At 36.9% G+C, this 20,531-nt stretch overlaps 1 protein-coding gene across 4 annotated transcripts in view; it reads left to right on the top strand.

Moving 5' to 3' along the window:
• PPP1R9A (protein phosphatase 1 regulatory subunit 9A) overlaps positions 1-20,531 on the top strand; it is a 357,217-nt gene that overhangs the window by 318,237 nt on the left and 18,449 nt on the right. For 2 of the 4 annotated variants that reach the window (XM_064289993.1, XM_064289994.1), the window contains exon 11: positions 10,446-10,603. In XM_064289993.1, coding sequence (XP_064146063.1) covers positions 10,446-10,603 — 158 coding nt within the window. Of the gene's footprint in view, positions 1-10,445; positions 10,604-11,117; positions 11,419-20,531 lie in introns of all 4 variants that reach the window. The other 2 variants (XM_064289992.1, XM_023544405.2) reach the window with 2 other exon arrangements.

The following is a 20,531-nucleotide window of genomic DNA, read 5'->3' on the forward strand; positions in this document are numbered from 1 at the left end:
TATCATTAGGTATGGTCTTTTTATGAGAATTTGGGGTCTGTATCCCATTGGTCTCCTGCTCCCTCAGGAGTTGTCTGTTGTGCTCCCTGACAGGGCAGACATCGATTGTGGCTGGGCACCAACTAGTTCTTCTGGTCTCAGGATAATGTAGGTCTCTGGTTCATGTGGCCCTTTCTGTCTCTTGGGTTCTTAGTTGTCGTGTGGCCTTGGTGTTCTTCCTTTGCCTTTGCTCCAGGTGGGTTGAGACCAATTGATGTATCTTAGATGGCCGCTTGTTGGCATTTAGGACCCCAGGCGCCACAATTCAAAGTGGGATGCAGAATGTTTTCATAATAGAATTATTTTGCCCATTGACTTAGAAGTCTCCTCAAACCATGTTCCCCAGACCCCAGCCCCTGCTCCGCTGACCTTTGAAGCTTTCATTTTATCCCGGAAACCTCTTTGCTTTTAGTCCAGTCCAATTAGGCTGATCTTCCTTGTATTGTGTGTTGTCTTTCCCTTCACCCAAAACAGTTCTTATCTACTGATTGATCAATAAAAAGCCCTCTCCCTCCCTCCCTCCCTCCCCCCTTTGTAACCACAAAAGTATGTGGTGTTCTCCGTTTTTTCTATTTCTCAAGATCTTATAATAGTGGTCTTATACAATATTTGTCCTTTTGCCTCCGACTCATTTCGCTCAGCATAATGCCTTCCAGATTCCTCCATGTTATGAAGTGTTTCAGAGATTCGTCACTGTTCTTTATCGATGCGTAGTATTCCATTGTGTGAATATACCACAATTTATTTACCCATTCATCCATTGACGGGCATCTTGGTTGCTTCCAGCTTTTTGCTATTGTAAACAGAGCTGCAATAAACATGGGTGTGCATATGTCTGTTTGTGTGAAGGCTCTTGTATCTCTAGGGTATATTCCGAGGAGTGGGATTTCTGGGTTGTATGGTAGTTCTATTTCTAACTGTTTAAGATAACGCCAGATGGATTTCCAAAGTGGTTGTACCATTTTACAATCCCACCAGCAGTGTATGAGAGTTCCAATCTCTCCGCAGCCTCTCCAACATTTATTGTTTTGTGTTTTTTGGATTAGTGCCAGTCTAGTTGGTGTGAGATGGAATCTCATCATAGTTTTAATTTGCATTTCTCTAATGGCTAATGATCGGGAGCATTTTCTCATGTATCTGTTGGCTGCCTGAGTATCTTCCTTAGTGAAATGTGTGTTCATATCCTTTGCCCACTTCTTGATTGGGTTGTTTGTCTTTTTGTGGTTGAGTTTTGACAGAATCATGTAGATTTTAGAGATCAGGCGCTGGTCTGAGATGTCATAGCTGAATATTCTTTCCCAGTCTGTAGGTGGTCTTTTTACTCTTTTGGTGAAGTCTTTAGATGAGCATAGGTGTTTGATTTTTAGGAGCTCCCAGTTATCTGGTTTCTCTTCATCATTTTTGGTAATGTTTTGTATTCTGTTTATGCCCTGTATTAGGGCTCCTAGGGTTGTCCCTATTTTTTCTTCCATGATCTTTATTGTTTTAGTCTTTATATTTAGGTCTTTGATCCACTTGGAGTTAGTTTTTGTGCGTGGTGTGAGGTATGGGTCCTGTTTCATTCTTTTGCAAATGGATATCCAGTTATGCCAGCACCATTTGTTAAAAAGACTATCATTTCCCCAATTGACTGACACTGGTCCTTTGTCAAATATCAGCTGCTCATACATGGATGGATTTATATCTGGGTTCTCAATTCTGTTCCATTGGTCTATGTGCCTGTTGTTGTACCAGTACCAGGCTGTTTTGACTACTGTAGCTGTATAATAGGTTCTGAAATCAGGTAGAGTGAGGCCTCCCACTTTCTTCTTCTTTTTCAGTAATGCTTTGCTTATCCAGGGATTCTTTCCCTTCCATATGAAATTAGTGATTTGTTTCTCTATCCCCTTAAAATATGACATTGGTATTTGGATTGGAAGTGCATTATATGTATAGAGGCTTTTGGTAGAATAGACATTTTTACTATGTTAAGTCTTCCTATCCATGAGCAGGGTATGTTCTTCCACTTAAGTATGTCCTTTTGAATTTCTTGTAGCAGAGTTTTGTAGTTTTCTTTGTATAGGTCTTTTACATCCTTGGTAAGATTTATAAGTATTTTATCTTCTTGGGGGCTACTGTGAATGGTATTGATTTGGTTATTTCCTCTTCGGTGTTCTTTTTGTTGATGTAGAGGAATCCAAGTGATTTTTGTATGTTTATTTTATAACCTGAGACTCTTCCAAACTCTTCTATTAGTTTCAGTAGTTTTCTGGAGGATTCCTTAGGATTTTCCATGTATACGATCATGTCATCTGCAAATAGTGATAGCTTTACTTCCTCCTTGCCAATCTGGATACCCTTTATTTCTTTGTCTAGCCTAATTGCCCTGGCTAGGACTTCAAGTACGATGTTGAATAAGAGTGGTGATAAAGGGCATCCTTGTCTGGTTCCCGTTCCCAGGGGAAATGCTTTCAGGTTCTCTCCATTTAGAGTGATATTGGCTGCTGGCTTTGCATAGATGCCCTTTATTATGTTGAGGAATTTTCCTTCAATTCCTATTTTGGTAAGAGTTTTTATCATAAATGGGTGTTGAACTTTGTCAAATGCCTTTTCTGCATCTATTGATAAGATCATGTGGTTTTTATCTTTTGTTTTATTTATGTGATGGATTACATTAATGGTTTTTCTGATATTAAACCAGCCTTGCATACCTGGTATAAATCCCACTTGATCAGGGTGTATTATTTTTTTGATGTGTTGTTGGATTCTATTGGCTAGAATTTTGTTGAGGATTTTTGCATCTATGTTCATGAGGGATATAGGTCTATAATTTTCTTTTTTTGTAATGTCTCTTCCTGATTTTGGTATCAGGGAGATGGTAGCTTCATAGAATGAGTTGGGTAGTATTCCGTCTTGTTCTACGCTTTGCAATACCTTCAGTAGTAGTGGTGTTAAGTCTTCTCTGAAGGTTTGGTAGAACTCTGCAGTGAAGCCGTCTGGGCCAGGACTTTTTTTTATTGGAAGTTTTTTGATTACCGTTTCAATCTCTTTTTTTGTTATGGGTCTATTTAGTTGTTCTACTTCTGAGTGTGTTAGTTTAGGTAGGTAGTATTTTTCTAAGAATTTATCCATTTCTTCTAGGTTTTCAAATTTGTTAGAGTACAATTTTACGTAGTAATCTGAAATGATTCTTTTAATTTCATTTGGCTCTGTTGTGATGTAGTCCTTCTCGTTTCTTATTCGGGTTATTTGTTTCCTTTCCTGTTTTTCTTTAGTCAGTCTAGCCAATGGTTTATCAATTTTGTTAATTTTTTCAAAGAACCAGCTTTTGGCTTTGTTAATTCTTTCAATTGTTTTTCTGTTCTCTAATTCATTTAGTTCAGCTCTAATTTTTATTATTTGTTTTCTTCTGGTGCCTGATGGGTTCTTTTGTTGCTCACTTTCTATTTGTTCAAGTTGTCGGGACAGTTCTCTGATTTTGTCTCTTTCTTCTTTTTATATGTGTGCATTTATCGATATAAATTGGCCTCTGAGCACTGCTTTTGCTGTGTCCCAGAGGTTTTGATAGGAAGTATTTTCATTCTCGTTGCTTTCTAAGAATTTCCTTATTCCTTCCTTGATGTCTTCTATAACCCCGTCTTTTTTCAGGAGGGTATTGTTCAGTTTCCAAGTATTTGATTTCTTTTCCCTAGTTTTTCTGTTATTGATTTCTATCTTCATTGCCTTGTGGTCTGAGAAGATGCTTTGTAATATTTCGATGTTTTGGATTCTACCAAGATTTGTTTTGTGACCTAATATGTGGTCTATTCTAGAGAATGTTCCATGTGCACTAGAAAAAAAAGTATATTTTGCAGCAGTTGGGTGGAGAGTTGTATATAAGTCTATGAGGTCAAGTTGGTTGATTGTTGTAAGTCGGTCTTCCGTGTCTCTATTGAGCTTCTTACTGGATGTCCTGTCCTTCTCCGAAAGTGGTGTGTTGAAGTCCCCTACTATAAATGTGGAGGTGTCTATCTCGCTTTTCAGTTCTGTTAAAATTTGATTTACGTATCTTGCAGCCCTGTCATTGGGTGCGTAAATATTTAATATGGTTATATCTTCCTGTTTAATTGTCCCTTTTATCATTATATAGTGTCCTTCTTTATCCTTTGTGGCGGATTTAAGTCTAAAGTCTATTTTGTCAGAAATTAATATTGCTACTCTTCTTTTTTGCTTATTATTTGCTTGATATATTTTTTTCCATCCTTTGAGTTTTAGTTTGTTTGTGTCTCTAAGTCTAAGGTGTGTCTCTTGTAGGCAGCATATAGATGGATCGTGTTTCTTTATCCAGTCCGTGACTCTCTGTCTCTTTATTGGTGCATTTAGTCCATTTACATTCAGCGTAATTATAGATAAATAAGTTTTTAGTGCTGTCATTTTGATGCCTTTTCATGTGTGTTGTTGGCCTTTTCGTTTTTCCACATACTTTTTTGTGCTGAGACGTTTTTCTTAGTAGATCGTGAGATCCTCATTTTCATAATGTTTAACTTTATGTTTGTTGAGTCGTTACGTTTTTCTTGAGTTATGGAATTGATATTCCTTTTTGTGGTTACCTTATTATTTACCCCTATTTTTCTAAGTAAAAACCTAACTTGTATCGTTCTATATCGCCTTGTATCAGTCTCCATCGGGCAGTTCAATGCCTCCTATATTTAGTCCCTCTTTTTGATTATTGTGATCATTTATCTATTGATTTCCATGATTTCCTGTTATGTGTAGATTGTTATATATGTGATCGATTCACTTGTTTTTCCGAGTCTTTGTTGCAAGAGGGATCTGTGGTAGCGTCCACCTAGTCCGCCATCTTGGCCCCACCTCTCCCAGATTGAATTTTTTGAAGTTAAGAATTTTGAAGTTAAGAATGGGAATGGTAAAGTAAATTACTTGGAGGAATGAGAACAAGCTGGGACACGTTCATAGATACGAACATAGATACGAGAGGATGGCAAATGGATGTTTGTGTTACTGTTTTTTCTCTTTGTACTCCACACCTGTTTTATAAATACTCTTGATTTTAGTAGCCAGTAAAAATATAAAAGAATCAAGACTGTAATGAGATAGCACCTCGCCTAGACAATAATGGCGTTGATCATTGGGGAGATTGGAACTCTTATACACTGCTGATTTAAATTTAAATTGGTACAACCACTATGGGAAACCTCATGGCACTTCCTTAAAAAGCTGGAAATGGAATTATTATATGTTCCAGCAACCCCACTCCCAGGTGTATATCCAAGAGGAATAAGAGCTATAACGTGAATAGACATATGCACACCCATCTTCATTGCAGCACTGTTCACAATAGCAAAAGGACGGAAACAACCTGAATGCTCATCAGTGGATGAATGGATAAACAAAGTATGGTACATACACACAATGGAATACTACATGATGATAAAGAATAATGATGAATCCACAAAACAGCTCACAACATGGATGAATCTGAGGACATGCTGAGTGAAATAAGTCAATCACAAAAGGATAAATATTGTATGAGACCACTATTATAAAAAATCAAGAATAGTTTCACACACAGAAAGGGACATTCTTTGATGGTTACCAGGCAGGGAAGGAGAATCACTAACTAGATAGTAAACAAGTGTTAATTCTGGTGAAAGGCAAGGCGTTACACAATATGGGGGAAGTCAGTACAACATAACCAAGGCAAAGGAAGACACTGAAAGGTACACAAGAATAAAGAGCAACTTTGTAACATGCACAGTCCTGTGACAACAGTAATAACAACCAGTAATTTGGGAGTAGATGCATAGGCTGATATGTATGCTAAGTAGGTATGAGCGTTGTATGGTAGTATACTCGTGTACATATACAGGTATGTGTAGATATTTCTACAAACATATTTGTAAATGCTGCAGGTATACTCATATATATAATAGAGCATATAGGGTGCAGTTATAGAAACTATTTAGACAATAGGACTGAACTACTGGACATGCAGGCTAAGGACCATAGTCTCGGGGGACGACTAGGTAAACTGGCAAAACAGTTCATAAAGATAATGTTCTACATCCTAGCCTGGTGAGTAGCGTCCGAAGTTTTAAAAGCTTGCAAGCAACCACCTAAGAAGCAACTATTGGTCTCTTCCTGCCTGGAACAAAGGAGAACAAAGAAAACCAAAGACTCAAGCAAGTAATTAATCCAAAGAGCTAATGGCCCACATGAACCACAGCCTTCTCTAACCTAAGACCAGAAGGACTAGGTGGTGCCTAGCTATCACTACTGATCACTCTGACTAGGATCACAATAGAAGGTCCTGGATAAAATGTGTAAAAAAAAAAAAATACAGAACAAAATTCAAATAAAAAAAAAAAAGACCAGACTTTCTTGTCTGAAAGAGCCTGGAGGAACCCCTGATTTTGTTGCCCTAAGACAACTTTCTAACTTGAGACTATAGACACCCCCGGAGGCCACCTTTCAGCCAGCTAGTAGACGGGGCTGTAAAGTAAACTATCTGTGAAGAATGTGCTCCTTAGAATAATCGACTATACGAGACGAGGACAACAGTTGCCCAAAACCAAAAACGAGACGACAGGGAGAGACAGGGAAGCCATACTAATGGAAACAGGGAACCCAGGAAGGAAATGAGGAGAGTGCTGACATATGGGAATTGGCAACCAGTGTCACAAAACAATCTGTGTAAAAACCATTGATTAGAAAATTAATTTGCTATGTAAACTTTTACCTAAACCACAATAAAATGTTTTTTTTAAAAAAAAAAAAAATGGCATAGTCGTGCTTAAAAAAATACCTTGCAGGGGGTGGGGGCACTTGGCAAACAAATGTAGAAGGTCTGCATTATTTGCATAAAACTATGATAATCTCTAAAATTTATAGAAAACTTTAGCAACTGAACAACAAAAAGACAAACAACCCAGTTATAAAATGGGCAAAGGACATGAACAGAACCTTTGCCAAAGAGGATGTCCAAGGAGCCATCAAAGACATGAAAGGATGTGCGTAATCATTAACCATTAACCAAAAAAAAAAAAAACAGACCCATTGCCATCAAGTCAATTCTGAGTCATAGCGACCCTAGAGGACAGAGTAGACCTGCCCCATAGAGTTTCCAAGGAGCACCTGGTGGATTTGAACAGCTGACCTTTTGGTTAGCAGCCATAGCACTTAACCACTACGCCACCAGGGTTTCCCATTAACAATTAGATGCAAATCAAAACTGTAAGGAGATACCATCTCATCCCAGCTAAAATAGTGCTAATTTAAAAAAAAAAAAAAAACATAACAGATGATGAGAATGTGGGGAGTTTGGAACCCTTTTCCGTTGCTGGTGGAGCTCTAAAATGGTGCAACCACTATGGAAAATGGTATGGCTCTTTCTCAAAAAACTAGAAATAAAACTACCCTATGATCCAGCAATCCCACTCTTAGGTATTTACCCTGTTGTTGTTGTGTGCCGTCGAGTTAAGTCCAACTCATGGAGACCCTATATGCCAGAGTAGAACTGCCTTGTAGGGTTTCTAAGGAGTGGCTGGCAGATCGGAACTGCAGACCTGACCTTTTGGGTAGCAGCCTGAGCTCTTAACCACTTCGCCACCAGGGCTTCTACAGACCTAAAAGCAGTGACAGGAATAGATATACCCACATCTATGTTCATTGCAGCTTTATTCACAATAGCAAAAAATGGAAACAACTGAAGTGCCCATACAGATGAATGGATAAGCAAAATGTGGTACATACATACAACGGAAAACTGTGCAACCATAAAGAACAATAATGAGCCTGCAAAACACATTTTAACATGGATGAAACTGAAGGGCATAATGCTAAATGAAATAAGTCAAGCACATAAGGACAAATATTAAATGATCCCTTTTTTATATGAAGATGAGAATAGATATTTATAAAGAGACCAATGTTCATTGGTTGTTACCAGAGAGAAGTTGGGGAGAGGGGAGGGGAAGCATGCTTTTTAGATCATTGATACTTGTTATTTTTGGTAATGGAAAAAGTGGCACCGAATGTGGGGGTAGTGAGCACAGAATAACCAAAGTAAATGATGTCACTGAGAAGCGCTTAAGAGGAAAAGATGCCTGTACTAAAGAATTTGACATACCTAAAAAAAAAAAAAATTTTCTTTTTTTTTTTAAGATGGCAACAACTCCAAGAAAGACCAAAAAAGGAGTGTGTGATCACCTATGGATGAGTGTAGGCATATAGTTATATGAATAGGTACAGATGTATGCATATGTGAGGACAGATAGAAGTATATATGTGTAAATACAGATATGTGTGTTCAGGCACATATATTCGTTGAAGACACAACTACAGATATTCCTCAGATACAATCAAATACCTTCTGAGATTGTTTTTTTTAAGTTCGAATCCTTAGAACTATAGCGTCATGGGACAACTCAGCCAATTGGCATAATTCATAAAGTTCATGTTCTGTATTCTAGTGAAGTGAGTAGCGTCTGAGGTCTTAAAAGCCTGTGGCAGCCAAGATACAACTATTGATCTCAACTTGTCTGGAGCAAAGAATAAAAAGTAACTAAAATCTCAGAGAAAAAAAACAAATCTACGAGGCTGATAGCCTACAGGAACCAGGGCCTCATCTACCCTGAGACCAGAAGAACTAGATGATGCCCAGCTACCACCTCTGACCATTCTGACTGGGGTCACAATAGATGTTGCAGATAGAATGGGAGAAGAATGTAGAACAAGACTCAAATTCTTAAAAAAGCCAGACTAACTAGACCAGTTGAGACCAGAGTACTCCCTGAGACTATTACCCTGAGACACTGTTTAAGCCTTGAACTGAAACTATCCCCTGAAATCACCTTTTAGTGAAGTAACAGAATGGCACATAAAATAAAGGATATTGCACATATGAACAGTGCTCTACTAAGAAAATATCTGTATAAGAGCAAAAGGTCAACATTTACTCTAAAGCAAAGGTGAGAAGATAAAGCGGCAGGGGAACTAGAGTACTGGAAATGGAACAACCAGAACACAGTTAAAGAGAATTTTGATACATTGTGAAAAACATAACTAATGTCACTGAACAATTTGTGTAGAATTGTCAAATGGAAACCTAACTTGGCTATGTAAACCTTCACCAAAAACACAATAAAATATTTTAAAAATTCTGCAATTTAGTTATTTGCTTAATTTCCAATAATTTAAATTGAGGTGCACTTAATTACTTGAACATGATGACTTCATCTAATGGCTGCCCCCTTGAGAGATAAAATAGGATTTACATTGGGCTTTCTCCCTTTAGCCTTTACTGATTTCATCTTCTTTGTGCTTCACTTTACTCTTTTCTCTTTGAGACTTTTCATTTAAAGACTTAAACGTTTTCCTGTGGAAAATCAGGATAGTTTTAGGTGGGAAGAGAAGGTATCCAGGAAAACAAATGAGACAGACAGAAGCACATAGAAATAACTTTGAATATGAACTTAGAAGTTAACGAAAGTAAAGGACATGCTTAGCCTACCGCATCCTTAAAAAAAAACACCCCATTGCTGTCTAGTCAGTTCCAACTCGTAGCGACCCTATAGGACAGAGCAGTACTGCCGCATCAAGCTTCCAAGGAGCACATGGTGGATTCAGACTGCCGACCTTTTGGTTAGCAGTCATAGCACTTAAGCACTACGCAACCAGGGTTTCCACCCCATCCCTGACACTGCGAAATTACAAGGCCTTGTGATCGTTTGTTTGTTTTGGTAATCTGACCTTCTTTGTTTTTATCTCCTCAGCTGCCTTAAATTTGCTGTTGAGGTTAGTTCTCCAATGGTGTTGCTAGAGGGTTCAAACAAGCTAGATTTTCAGAAACTCTGTTTTAGGTAAAAAAAAAAAAAATCTGAGCCCGAAATGGTACAGCCTTTATGGCTTATTGAATTTTGCTTTAGAAAAAAAGTAATTCAAATGGAGTTGTGTTTATGCTGACGGTCACGTTAACATTGCCTACATCTGACCTTGCAAACTGACTTCTATAGGTTTTTGTCCTTGGCTTCTAAAATCTCCCAACTTGGATATATCTTCCCCTTATATCTTTGTTCATCAAACACTCAAACATGCATACACATAAATAAGCAAACTCAAGTCAGTGCTTTTTGTACTTACGTTGTAGGACCATTTTATGCTCTTCTACCTTTGGATGTTAGATTTTTGTTGTTGGCTTTGGTTATCTTTAGTGTTGGTTTCTCCCTTTTGGCTTCGTACATTTTATCCAAAATCTTACTGCTTCCTTTGTCACCTGTGGCATATCAGACTGGCTGTCATGGTTGTCAGCTGTTTCTTGCCTGGTGTTACTAATAACCTTCAGATTTTATTATCAGTGTGTGTGGTCTCTCTGTCAATCCTCTCCAAAGGTTTCTCTCACTAATTATTTTGCAAAATTCTTTTCTTAGACTTGAATGAAGCCGTCCCAGAGACAGAGCGCCTAGATTCAAAGGCACTGAAAACTCGGGCCCAGCTCTCTGTGAAGAACAAACGTCAGAGGCCCTCCAGGACAAGACTCTATGACAGCGTCAGTTCCACAGATGGGGAGGACAGTCTAGAGCGAAAGGTGAGCACCCTTGACGGTTTTCTGACTTGCAGTGTTGTGCTGTATTATTGTTCTTACAGCGTATTGATAACGATGATTTTTCTGCAACCAGGTTTGTGCCCTACCTAGTTGGAAATAACTGGAATACTTCGTTTCTTTGTCTCTTGAATTATTACTCAACTTGATTTGTTGTTGTAATTGAAATGATTTTCTCTACTCATTTGATGAACTAACTAAGAGCATTATCCATATTGTCATATTTCATGATGGTGCTTTTGATATTCAGCTGTTGGTTTTACCTAGTGGGAAATAATGTATAGAAAATCACTTCTATATGTCTTAGGTATCTGTGTTAGCTACGATGGTAATATGGTCAATTGTTGTGAACTGTGCTTTCTCATTTGTAAACCAACAAACAAAAATTGGTTTTCAGGGGCATTCAGTAACAAAAGATTGGTGTTATTTCAAAGTGAGTATTATCAATGATACTAATACTCAGTAGCATAACCTCCTTTATAATCTCTTATACCCACAGCCTTCAAACAGTTTCTATAACCACATGCATATTACCAAATCACTTCTGCCCAAGGGTTTGAGATCTTCTTCTCCAGAATCAGATTCTGGTGCTCTGCTCCTGGCCCCAGTGGCTGGCAGAGCATCCTCCTCGTCCGACCACACACCTGAATTTCAAGAAAGACAGCAGCACCCAGAAAGAGGGCCTTTCTCCTCTATTTGGGAAGACACCTCACTCTTCTCTCCTTCAAAATCTGATCATAATATGGAAGAATCTCCTTGCCACCATCAAGCCACCACCAAGAAAATATTACAAGGAAAAGGTATTGTTGATTATTTTGTTGTTTTGCTTTTGCTTTGACTAACTTCACTAACATCCTGGTTTGTGCAGCATAAAAACGGACTTAATCATAAGTCCCTTGTCTTCTCACAACTAATGCTTAGCATTGCTTTCCTTTTATGTTATGGAATAAGAGAACTCCCTCCTCCCTTTTTTTTGTAATTTTTTTCCTATCTGGTTAGTATTTTTATCTCTTCAGGTCTCCACAAGTTTACTGTTGAAGGGAATTTTTCAGTGGCCCGTCCAGAGATTTCATAGACTAACAACTCAGAGTTTCAGTGAACACTAACATAGCCATACAGAAGAAGAAGAAGAAAAGAATATGAAGATCAAAATAGTGTAGGCTGTAACCCATTGATTTTTGTTTAAAAAAAAAAAAAATTCAATATAATGATTATATTGCAAAAAAAAATCCTGATTAAAAAAAAGTTATGATAAAGGTTATATATATAAAAATAAGTTCCTCAAATTAACACCAGAAGTTTCATAGTGTTGTCAATAGACCTGTGTCCTTTTAATTGTATATTTTAATTTATAGAAATAATGAATTCATTTTAACCCAGTACCCAGTGCCGTCGAGTCAATTCCAACTCATAGCAACCCTATAGGACAATGATGAGGAGATATATAAGCAGTAGGTTTGTTTTCCTCCTAGCATATTAAATCTGTTCCTTTAAGATAACCAAGTAGATTTGGTTATACTGACTTTCACAAACATATTGCACATAAAAACATACATATATACAAAAGCAAAAATACTCTTTAGTGTGCATGTGATTTGATTTTACATATATATTTTTTAAAACTGGAGTCCTACTAATCACATTACTCTTCAACCTTGTCATACCCATGTCAATATTTTATGAACATTCCTCCAGAGCAAGATACACAGATTTAAATAACAAGATAATATTCCGTAGTGAGCCTGTCATATAACTGAGGCAACCATAACGGTATTGGTGAGTATGTAGGCTGTATACTTTTTTGTTTGTTTGTTTGCTTACCACTATGGAAAATGATATAGCAAACATCCCTTTGCTTATGGTCTTATATATAGCATTTTTATTTCTATAGACTAAATTTCCAAAAGATGAATTAGTCAAAGTATCTTGTACTCGAAGGAAACTTTATAAATTAAAAAATTTTAATTTATAAATTTAAGTGTTTTTATTATTAAAAATGAAATGCTGAAAATAAGTATTAAAATAATAGAAAAACAACTAAAAAAAGAGAGAAAATAATAAAGACATAAACTGAGATTAATGAATTTTTATTGAAATTAAAAACCTTCTCTTTGTCCTCTCCCCCCACCCCTAAAAACCACAGTAAAAGTATGTAAATTATTCCAGGTAAAAAGTAGCCCCTTGAAGGATGAGATAAGAAAAAAATAGAGAAAACAAAAAAATGTAGCATTAGAATAAGAAAGGAGATACAGATGTTTACGGCCATGGAAAACCCTGTGAAATGCGGTTCTACTCTGAAACACATGAGGTTGCCATGAGTTCAGAATCAGCTTGATGGCAGTGGGTATTTTATGTAAATTACCTCAGGTAGAATGTTTCTCATTTATTTTATGCAGTTATAGTCTTATAAACTAAGATTGTGCAAAAGAAAAAATCTAATGCATAGTGATTTATCTTAAATTGCTTTTATTTTAAATAGGATGTTAGTAAATTGAATCCTCCATAAGCAGGAGTATATTCCATAAGCAGGTTGGGTTGATTGTAAAAATGTGATAAAATAAGGCACCACATTAGAAAATATAGCAATATTATCATATCAAAAAAGAAAAGGTCAAGTATGATATTATATTAATAGAAGTTAAAAAGGCATTTGGTATAATTCCTCAGATCCTTACAGTAAAACCTTGTTAACTAAAAATAGGATTAGAAGGAAATTAAGTAAAAATGATAAATTATTTACCAGAGACCAACCTAAAACGTCATATTAAATGACGAATACTAAAGCCAGTTCCACAAACATCAGAATAAGACATGAAGCCCCACTATCATCACTATTTTTAACAATGATTTTGAGAATTTTCTATTTGTGGAAAGATAATTAAATAATCAGTCTAAATTTTGGGACAGAAGAGACAGAGTATTTTTATTTGAGGATTATATGATTGTTTATCTAGAAAATGGAAACCCTGGTGGCATAGTGGTTAAGAGTTCAGCTGCTAATCAGAAGGTCAGCAGTTCGAATCCACCGGGCGCTCCTTAGAAACCCTAGGAAGTTTCTACCCTGACCTATAGTGTCACTATGAGTCGGAATCAACTCGACGGCAATGAGTTGTTTTTTTTTTAGAAGATAAAGTGGCCAGATATAAATGAAATACATATAATCAGTAGCTTGATGTACATAAAGGTGACATGTCAGCAACTTCATTTGAAATACATTTCAAAATGGATGGATTAATGGATGGGAAGAGGGATTACTGTGTAGAATCTAGAGAGTGGATATATGGAAGTTTACCATAAAATCCTTTCATTTTTTTTTTTTTTTTTAATTGAGTGGCAAAAAGAAACATCTTTTTCTCTCAAAAATGATTTAGAGATTTACCGCAATGGAATAGAGAGCTCGGAAACAGATCCATACATGTGGGGAAACTTAACTTATGATAGTTGGATAGGTAGATCAGTGAAGAAAGAATAATGTTTTTAATAAATTATTCTGGGAAAAATGAGTATCCATATTTTTAAAAAAATGTTAGTAGATGTCCCCCCTCCACCTCACACTATTCAGAAACATCAACTCAAAGTAAGATTTAACTGTAAGAGACAGAGCTATAAAACTTTTGGAAGATTACATAGGAGAATATTTTTTGACTCAGGGTAGGAAAAGATTTCTGAAACAAGGCTCAAAAAGCATAAACCATAAAGGAAAAGATTGATAATTGATAAAGTCAAATTATATTAAAATGAGGAGCTTCCATTTCTCAAAAGACACAATGAAGAAACCCAAATATTTACTGCAAATGAAACTGACAAACGATGAATATCTAGATTGTGTAAATAACTCCAATAAATCACTAAGAAAAGATAACACAAGAGAAAAGTATATAATGCCTTGAACAGGCACTTTCACAAAACAGGAAATCCAGACGGTCAAAACGTTTATGAGAAGGTGTTCGACCCTGTTAGTAATCAGGGAAGTGTGAAATTAAACCAGATGGGGTACTATTTTACACCTATCAGACTGCAAAAAAAAAAAAATTAAAGTCTGACCTTACCAAGTACTGGTGAATATGTGAAACAACCAGAAATCTAGTAATCTGCTGGCAGAAGTGTAAATTGGCACAAGCACTTTGGAAATCATTACCTAACAAAATTGAAGATGTGTGTACCCTGTGACCCAACAAGCCTTCTCTTGTTTATGTATCCAAGAGACATCCTGCACATGTCTGCCAAGGATCATGTACAGGAGTTCCTAGCAGCTCTGTTGTGCAATAGCAAAACCTGGAAACAACTCAAGTATCTTCACCAGTGGAATGGATAAATGGATTGTAGTATATTCGTATAACGAATATGTGCCATATGTAAGTGAATACGCTATGCTGAAACATAATGGTGAATCTCCGGAATATGACATGGAGAGGAAAAAGCAAATTGCAAAAAAATATATATGATTCTATTTATGTAAAGACAAGACACAAACAAAATAACAGATTGCTTAGAGATACCGATGTAAAATTTTGAAGTTAAATATGGGAATCATAAAGTAAATTAGTTGGGGGAATGAGAACAAGCTGGGACACACTTATAGGTATGAACTGCAGCAGGGCACTGGCAAATGGGTTTTTGTGTCACTTTTTTTCCTTTATACTCTACGCCTATTTTATAAATACTCTTGATTTTAGTAGTCAGTAAAAATGTGAAAGGACCCCATACACAAACTTCATTGTGGCTTTATCTCTAATTTACAAATAACTCCAAGAGTATAATTAAAAATAAAAGTAAAAAATAGGCAAAGGAAATAAGAATCAATTCATATAAGAAAAGATAATCACCCTCATTAATAATCAGAGAAATGATCATTTAAATTAGATACTCACCAGATTGCCAAAACTTTTAAAGAATTCCAACAACCAGTGCCATCCGTGATATAGGACACACTCATGCATGGTAGGTGTGAATGCCCATCCCTACGTTTTTGAAAATCCATACTCATCTCTACCAGATCGAGAATTCTAACCGATTGACAGTTGCATTGTGAACATAGAAGTACAGTTGACTGTAGATGCTTGAACTATTTTGTAACTCTTAGTAAACATCATAGATTTGTCCTGATAGTTTCCACTTGGCCTCCTTTCCTGTGCCTGTTGACTGCTAAAATTATTTTCCACAGACTAGTCTTGAGCACAGTACTTCTAGAAGCGGTTTTAAGGTGAAAATTAAGTACTTGGGGAATACAAGATATCAGTGGAGGCAAGAGAATAAATGTCAGACCTGCTAATTAATCAAAAGTGGTTGTCAAATTGGCAAAGGATCTGCACTGTGATTTTGGCCTACTTTAAAAAGAATTAAAAGTTTCAAAAATTCTCATGAAATATAAATGGTGGGTTTTAACAGGACTTTTGTGGGAAGCCCTCTGTCATCTCTTCAAAAAAAATATTTATAGACTCTGGTCCGTAAGAAGGCAAAACAACACAAACATACCCAGTAACCCAGTCCGACTCATAGCAACCCTACGGAACAGAGTAGAATCGCCCCATAGAGTTTCCAAGGAATGTCTGGCGGATTCGAACTCACAACCTCTTGGTTAGCAGCCGTAGCACTTAACCACTATGCCACCAGGGTTTCCAACAGAAACATATATGGTGGTTAATACTTTGCAGCCCACTGTTTATGTTTATCAGACATGACTGACTAGCTGAAAAAAATTACACTGCAGTCAGGAAATGGGTTGCTCCACATGAAATCTGACCCAAAGATTTCTAAAAGCAGGTAACTCTTGTCCAGATTCATTTCCCTGTGCCTGTTGCTTCTAATTTAATTATGATTCTTTGGAGTCAGCGGATGTTTCCTCTCATATTGGAGTAGTAGTACGTGGGTATAAAATGTGCTTTGCAGTTCTTTACAGGTAATATAGCAGTAAAATATGAGAATTCCATCCTCATAGTATAGTAGGAATAGTAGGCAGGAGCAAGATAGGGAATAGATGATTTCTTCTCCAAAGATCAAGTACTTAGGCGTTTTCATTTTCAATTTTCTTGAGTTGATCATCCTTCTGAATAACATGCCAGAAGCAGGTAATTGAGCGTTTGTAGTACTAACTTTATAAATAGTTACTAGTATGATGACCATTATCAGGTCCTAATTGTGACTAGATGAAAACTGTACTGAAGCCTCAGGTTCTTTTCTTCCTTTGATAAAAGTTCCCAGCCTTGAAGAGTTTTCTGTGCTTTCCGTGTTCATTTGATATTGAAATTCATTCATGTATTCATTCAACAAATAATTATTGAACACCTACTCTGTGTCATGATTGTGCTAAAGGCTGGATATTCAGTGATAAACAAGATTCCATCACTGTTCTCAAAGAGTTTACAGACTCAAGTCTCTGTATCTGTGACTGTTTCTCTATCTCTCTTTCTTTGTTGTTGTTTTTTGTTTGTTTGGTGACAGACATTGCCTCCCTGACACCCCATGACCAAAACCATCAACAACTGCTGGAAGGCCCTATACTTTCTTACCTTCTACTCTGAAATGCTGTTGCGCCTGGAAAGATGTCAACCAGAGAGACAGAATATTAATTTCCTGATCCACTTTGGGAAATACAGATAACATAACCAACATCATTCATTTGTTCAGTTCTCTCTCTCCTGGTTTGTAGATTTGTAAACCAGAAAGTTCCTCAGTGAGTATGAAATTAGAATAAGGTTAAACTGGATGTGTATGTGGAACATTTTCATTAGACTGACTTACTGTGGAATTGTCTGGTTTAACTGCAGAACCACCATTGCTACAGCTCTCCCATGTCCCTCATGCCCCTCAAGGACTTTCCCTACCCTTTTCCCAAGAAATAGACCTCAGTAGCCTTCAGACTTTAGGAAAATCCCATGGTTCCTTTGTTAAGACATTACTCTAGAGGTGGTGGTTGTTGTTAGATGCCTTTGAATCAGTTCCGACTCATAGCACCCCTGCGAACAACAGAACGAAATACTGCCCAGTCCTGTGCCATCCTCACAATTGTTCCTATGTTTGAGCCCATTGTTGCAGCCACTCTGTCAATCTATCTTGTTGAGGTGTCTTCCTCTTTTTTGCTGCCCCTCCACCTTATCAAGCATGGTGTCCTTCCTTCTCCAGGGACTAGTCCCTTCTGATAACATGCCCAAAATAGGAGAGATGAAGTCTCACCATCCTTGCCACCAGGGGCGCTCTTGGCTGTACTTTTTTCATGACAGTTTTGTTCATTATTCTAGCAGTCCATGTTAATCATTCAAGATTCTTTGCCAACTTCATAATTCAAATGTATCAATTCTTCTTCAGTCTTCATTATCTGTTGTCCAGCTTTCACAAGCATAAGAGGCAGCTAAAAATTCCATGGCTTTGGTCAGGCATACCTTAGTTCTGAAGGTGACATCTTTGTTTTTTTAACACTTTAAAGAGGTCTTTTGTCCCAGATTTGCCCAGGGCAATAAGTCGTTTGATGTCTCGGCTGCTGCTTTCATGGGCATTGATCATGGATCCAAATAAAATGAAATCCTTGACAACTTCAATATTTTCTTTGTTTATTATGATGTGGCTTATTGATCCAATTAGTAGTCTTTGATCTTCATCAGTCCTCTTCATTTTTAGCAAGCAAGGTTGCATCATCTGCAGAGGTTAGGTAGGGTTAACCTGATTTCCCTCTGTGTGTTTATTTAAATGTGGGGTTCTTTTGACTCATTGGCTTGTCAGTAAAGGATATGGCTTGGGGTTTAGTGATACTCACAGGTTCTGATATCCGTACTCACCACCCCACTCTAGGAAAATCCTGAACCTTCTCAAACCCAGCTTAAATTGTACCCCATTTAGTGAAGCCTTGGCCATACACACTCCATTCCCAGGCAGAATAAAGTATTCTCTTTTCTATGATCCCACAGAATTTTTCAGCCTATTGCTTCTGCCTCTATTATCTTGTATATGCTAAGTGAGTTCATTGTCTAGTGGGAGTCAAGGTTTTCTCATTCATGTTATTCATCTTCACATTCCTGGTCCCCACTGAAGACCCACAAAGAGTATATAATAGATGTTCAATAAATTTTGTGGATGAATTAATAAGTATGTCTCTTCAAATAATCAATGCATGTTTTCTAGAACAGGAATCGTCAAGCCAAATTTGGCCCCTAACTGTTTTTGTAAATAGAGTCTTACTGGGGCATAGCCATGTTCATTCAGTTATGTATTGTCTACTTTCATGCTACAATGACAGAGCTGAGTAATTGTAACAGAGACCATATGGCTTACAAGCCTAAAATATTTACTGTGTGGCCCTTCACAGAAAAAGTGTGTCAACCCCTGCTCTAGAAGTATGTTTCCTTCCACTCATCATTGCTGAATAAACTCTGCAAATGTCTTAGTCATCAGTTGTCATTTATCTAGAATTTTTTTTTTTTTTTTAGTAAGATGCCATTACTTTTGGTCTATTAAATTACTACAGAGGTAATTAAATTATAGATGTATTTGATTACAATCCTGAGGCCTATATTCTGGTTACTCTAATTGGAATTGGGTGGTTTCTAAGTTGCCTCAATACCACATTCACAAACCATCACTTTGTTTTCATACTTGAGGGACTTCAGAGGAAACTGAGATAGAAAGATCCCATTATTATGGGGTAAAAAATAAACATCTAACTGCATTTCTGTTAAAATTAGAAGTAAAAGATCATAATTTCTAAATATTTGTTTTAAAAAAAAAAGGTTGATAGCTGTAGAAGGCATGAAAATATTTTCCTCATGCCTATTCTCTGAGAAGCCTAACACTAAAATTTTGGTCTCTAGACTCACATAGCAGTGGGGCCCTGTTCAGACATGTTTAAGTAAATTAAGCACTATCAGTTTCTACTCAAGATTACCAGAGATTATTACTTTGACTTTATGTGTGATGAGCAAACTGACACAGAGCATGCCTTCAGAAATATTTGTTGAATAAATATCCTGATAAGTATAACCTGGCATTTTGAAAACTGTACAGGATTCATTTCTTTTTAATATGTTATATTCATTATTAGCATATTACTATAAAAAAAAAACTAGTTTTTTTTTTTATATACTATAAGTATGTAGTAAATTATACCACTGCTCAAATGAGGGAGAGATTACATGCAGCTGAGGTTGATAAATGAAACTTGACAAAGGAAGTAGAATTAGGGTAACCAATGTTTCTGTTTATGAAGGACTACGAAACAAACAAAAAAGGATAGTTAAGGAAGGTGTATCAGGCAAGGAGATGGCATTAACCCAGACAGGCATACATAAGATGGATTTAAAGGAACGGGGCTGTCCCAGCCTGGCTGAAGCGGTTTGTTTATGTAGAGCGATTGCATGTAGAATGGAATTGGTAGGTTAAGTCTATACTTCTAGAATTTAAATATCTTAGATACCTTCTTATAATATGAGGAAACCACGAAATGTTTGTACAGAGGAATAAAAAGGAAAAGACATTAGCTATGATGAAGATGAGTCAGGAAACAATAACAATGGTCTCTTTGTGGGTGATAACCTCTAAGGAGCCGTAATAGACAATGACAGGAAAGAATGATACAAGAGCCTTTGAAAAGTACGTTGACTAGATCTAGGTGGAAGAAAATGAGAGCCAAAACTGATAGAGTTTCTAGCTTCAGCAAGAATGTCTTGTCATTATCTGAAAATAGGACATCAGAAACATTATGAGGAAAGATGATTAACTCAGAAAAAGGGAAAGGGAGGTGGTGGGCTCAGGAGAAACACCAGGGCTGGGAGGTAGATTTAGGAGTCCTGGTGGCACAATGGTTAAGAGCTTGGCTGCTAACCAAAAGGTTGGCAATTCAAAATCCACCAGCCACTCCTTGTAAACTCTGTGGGGCAATTCTGCTCTGTCCTATGGGATCACTGTGAGTTGGAATTGACTCGAC

The sequence above is a fragment of the Loxodonta africana genome, chromosome 8 (genome assembly GCF_030014295.1).
Source record: "Loxodonta africana isolate mLoxAfr1 chromosome 8, mLoxAfr1.hap2, whole genome shotgun sequence".
NCBI lineage: Eukaryota > Metazoa > Chordata > Mammalia > Proboscidea > Elephantidae > Loxodonta > Loxodonta africana.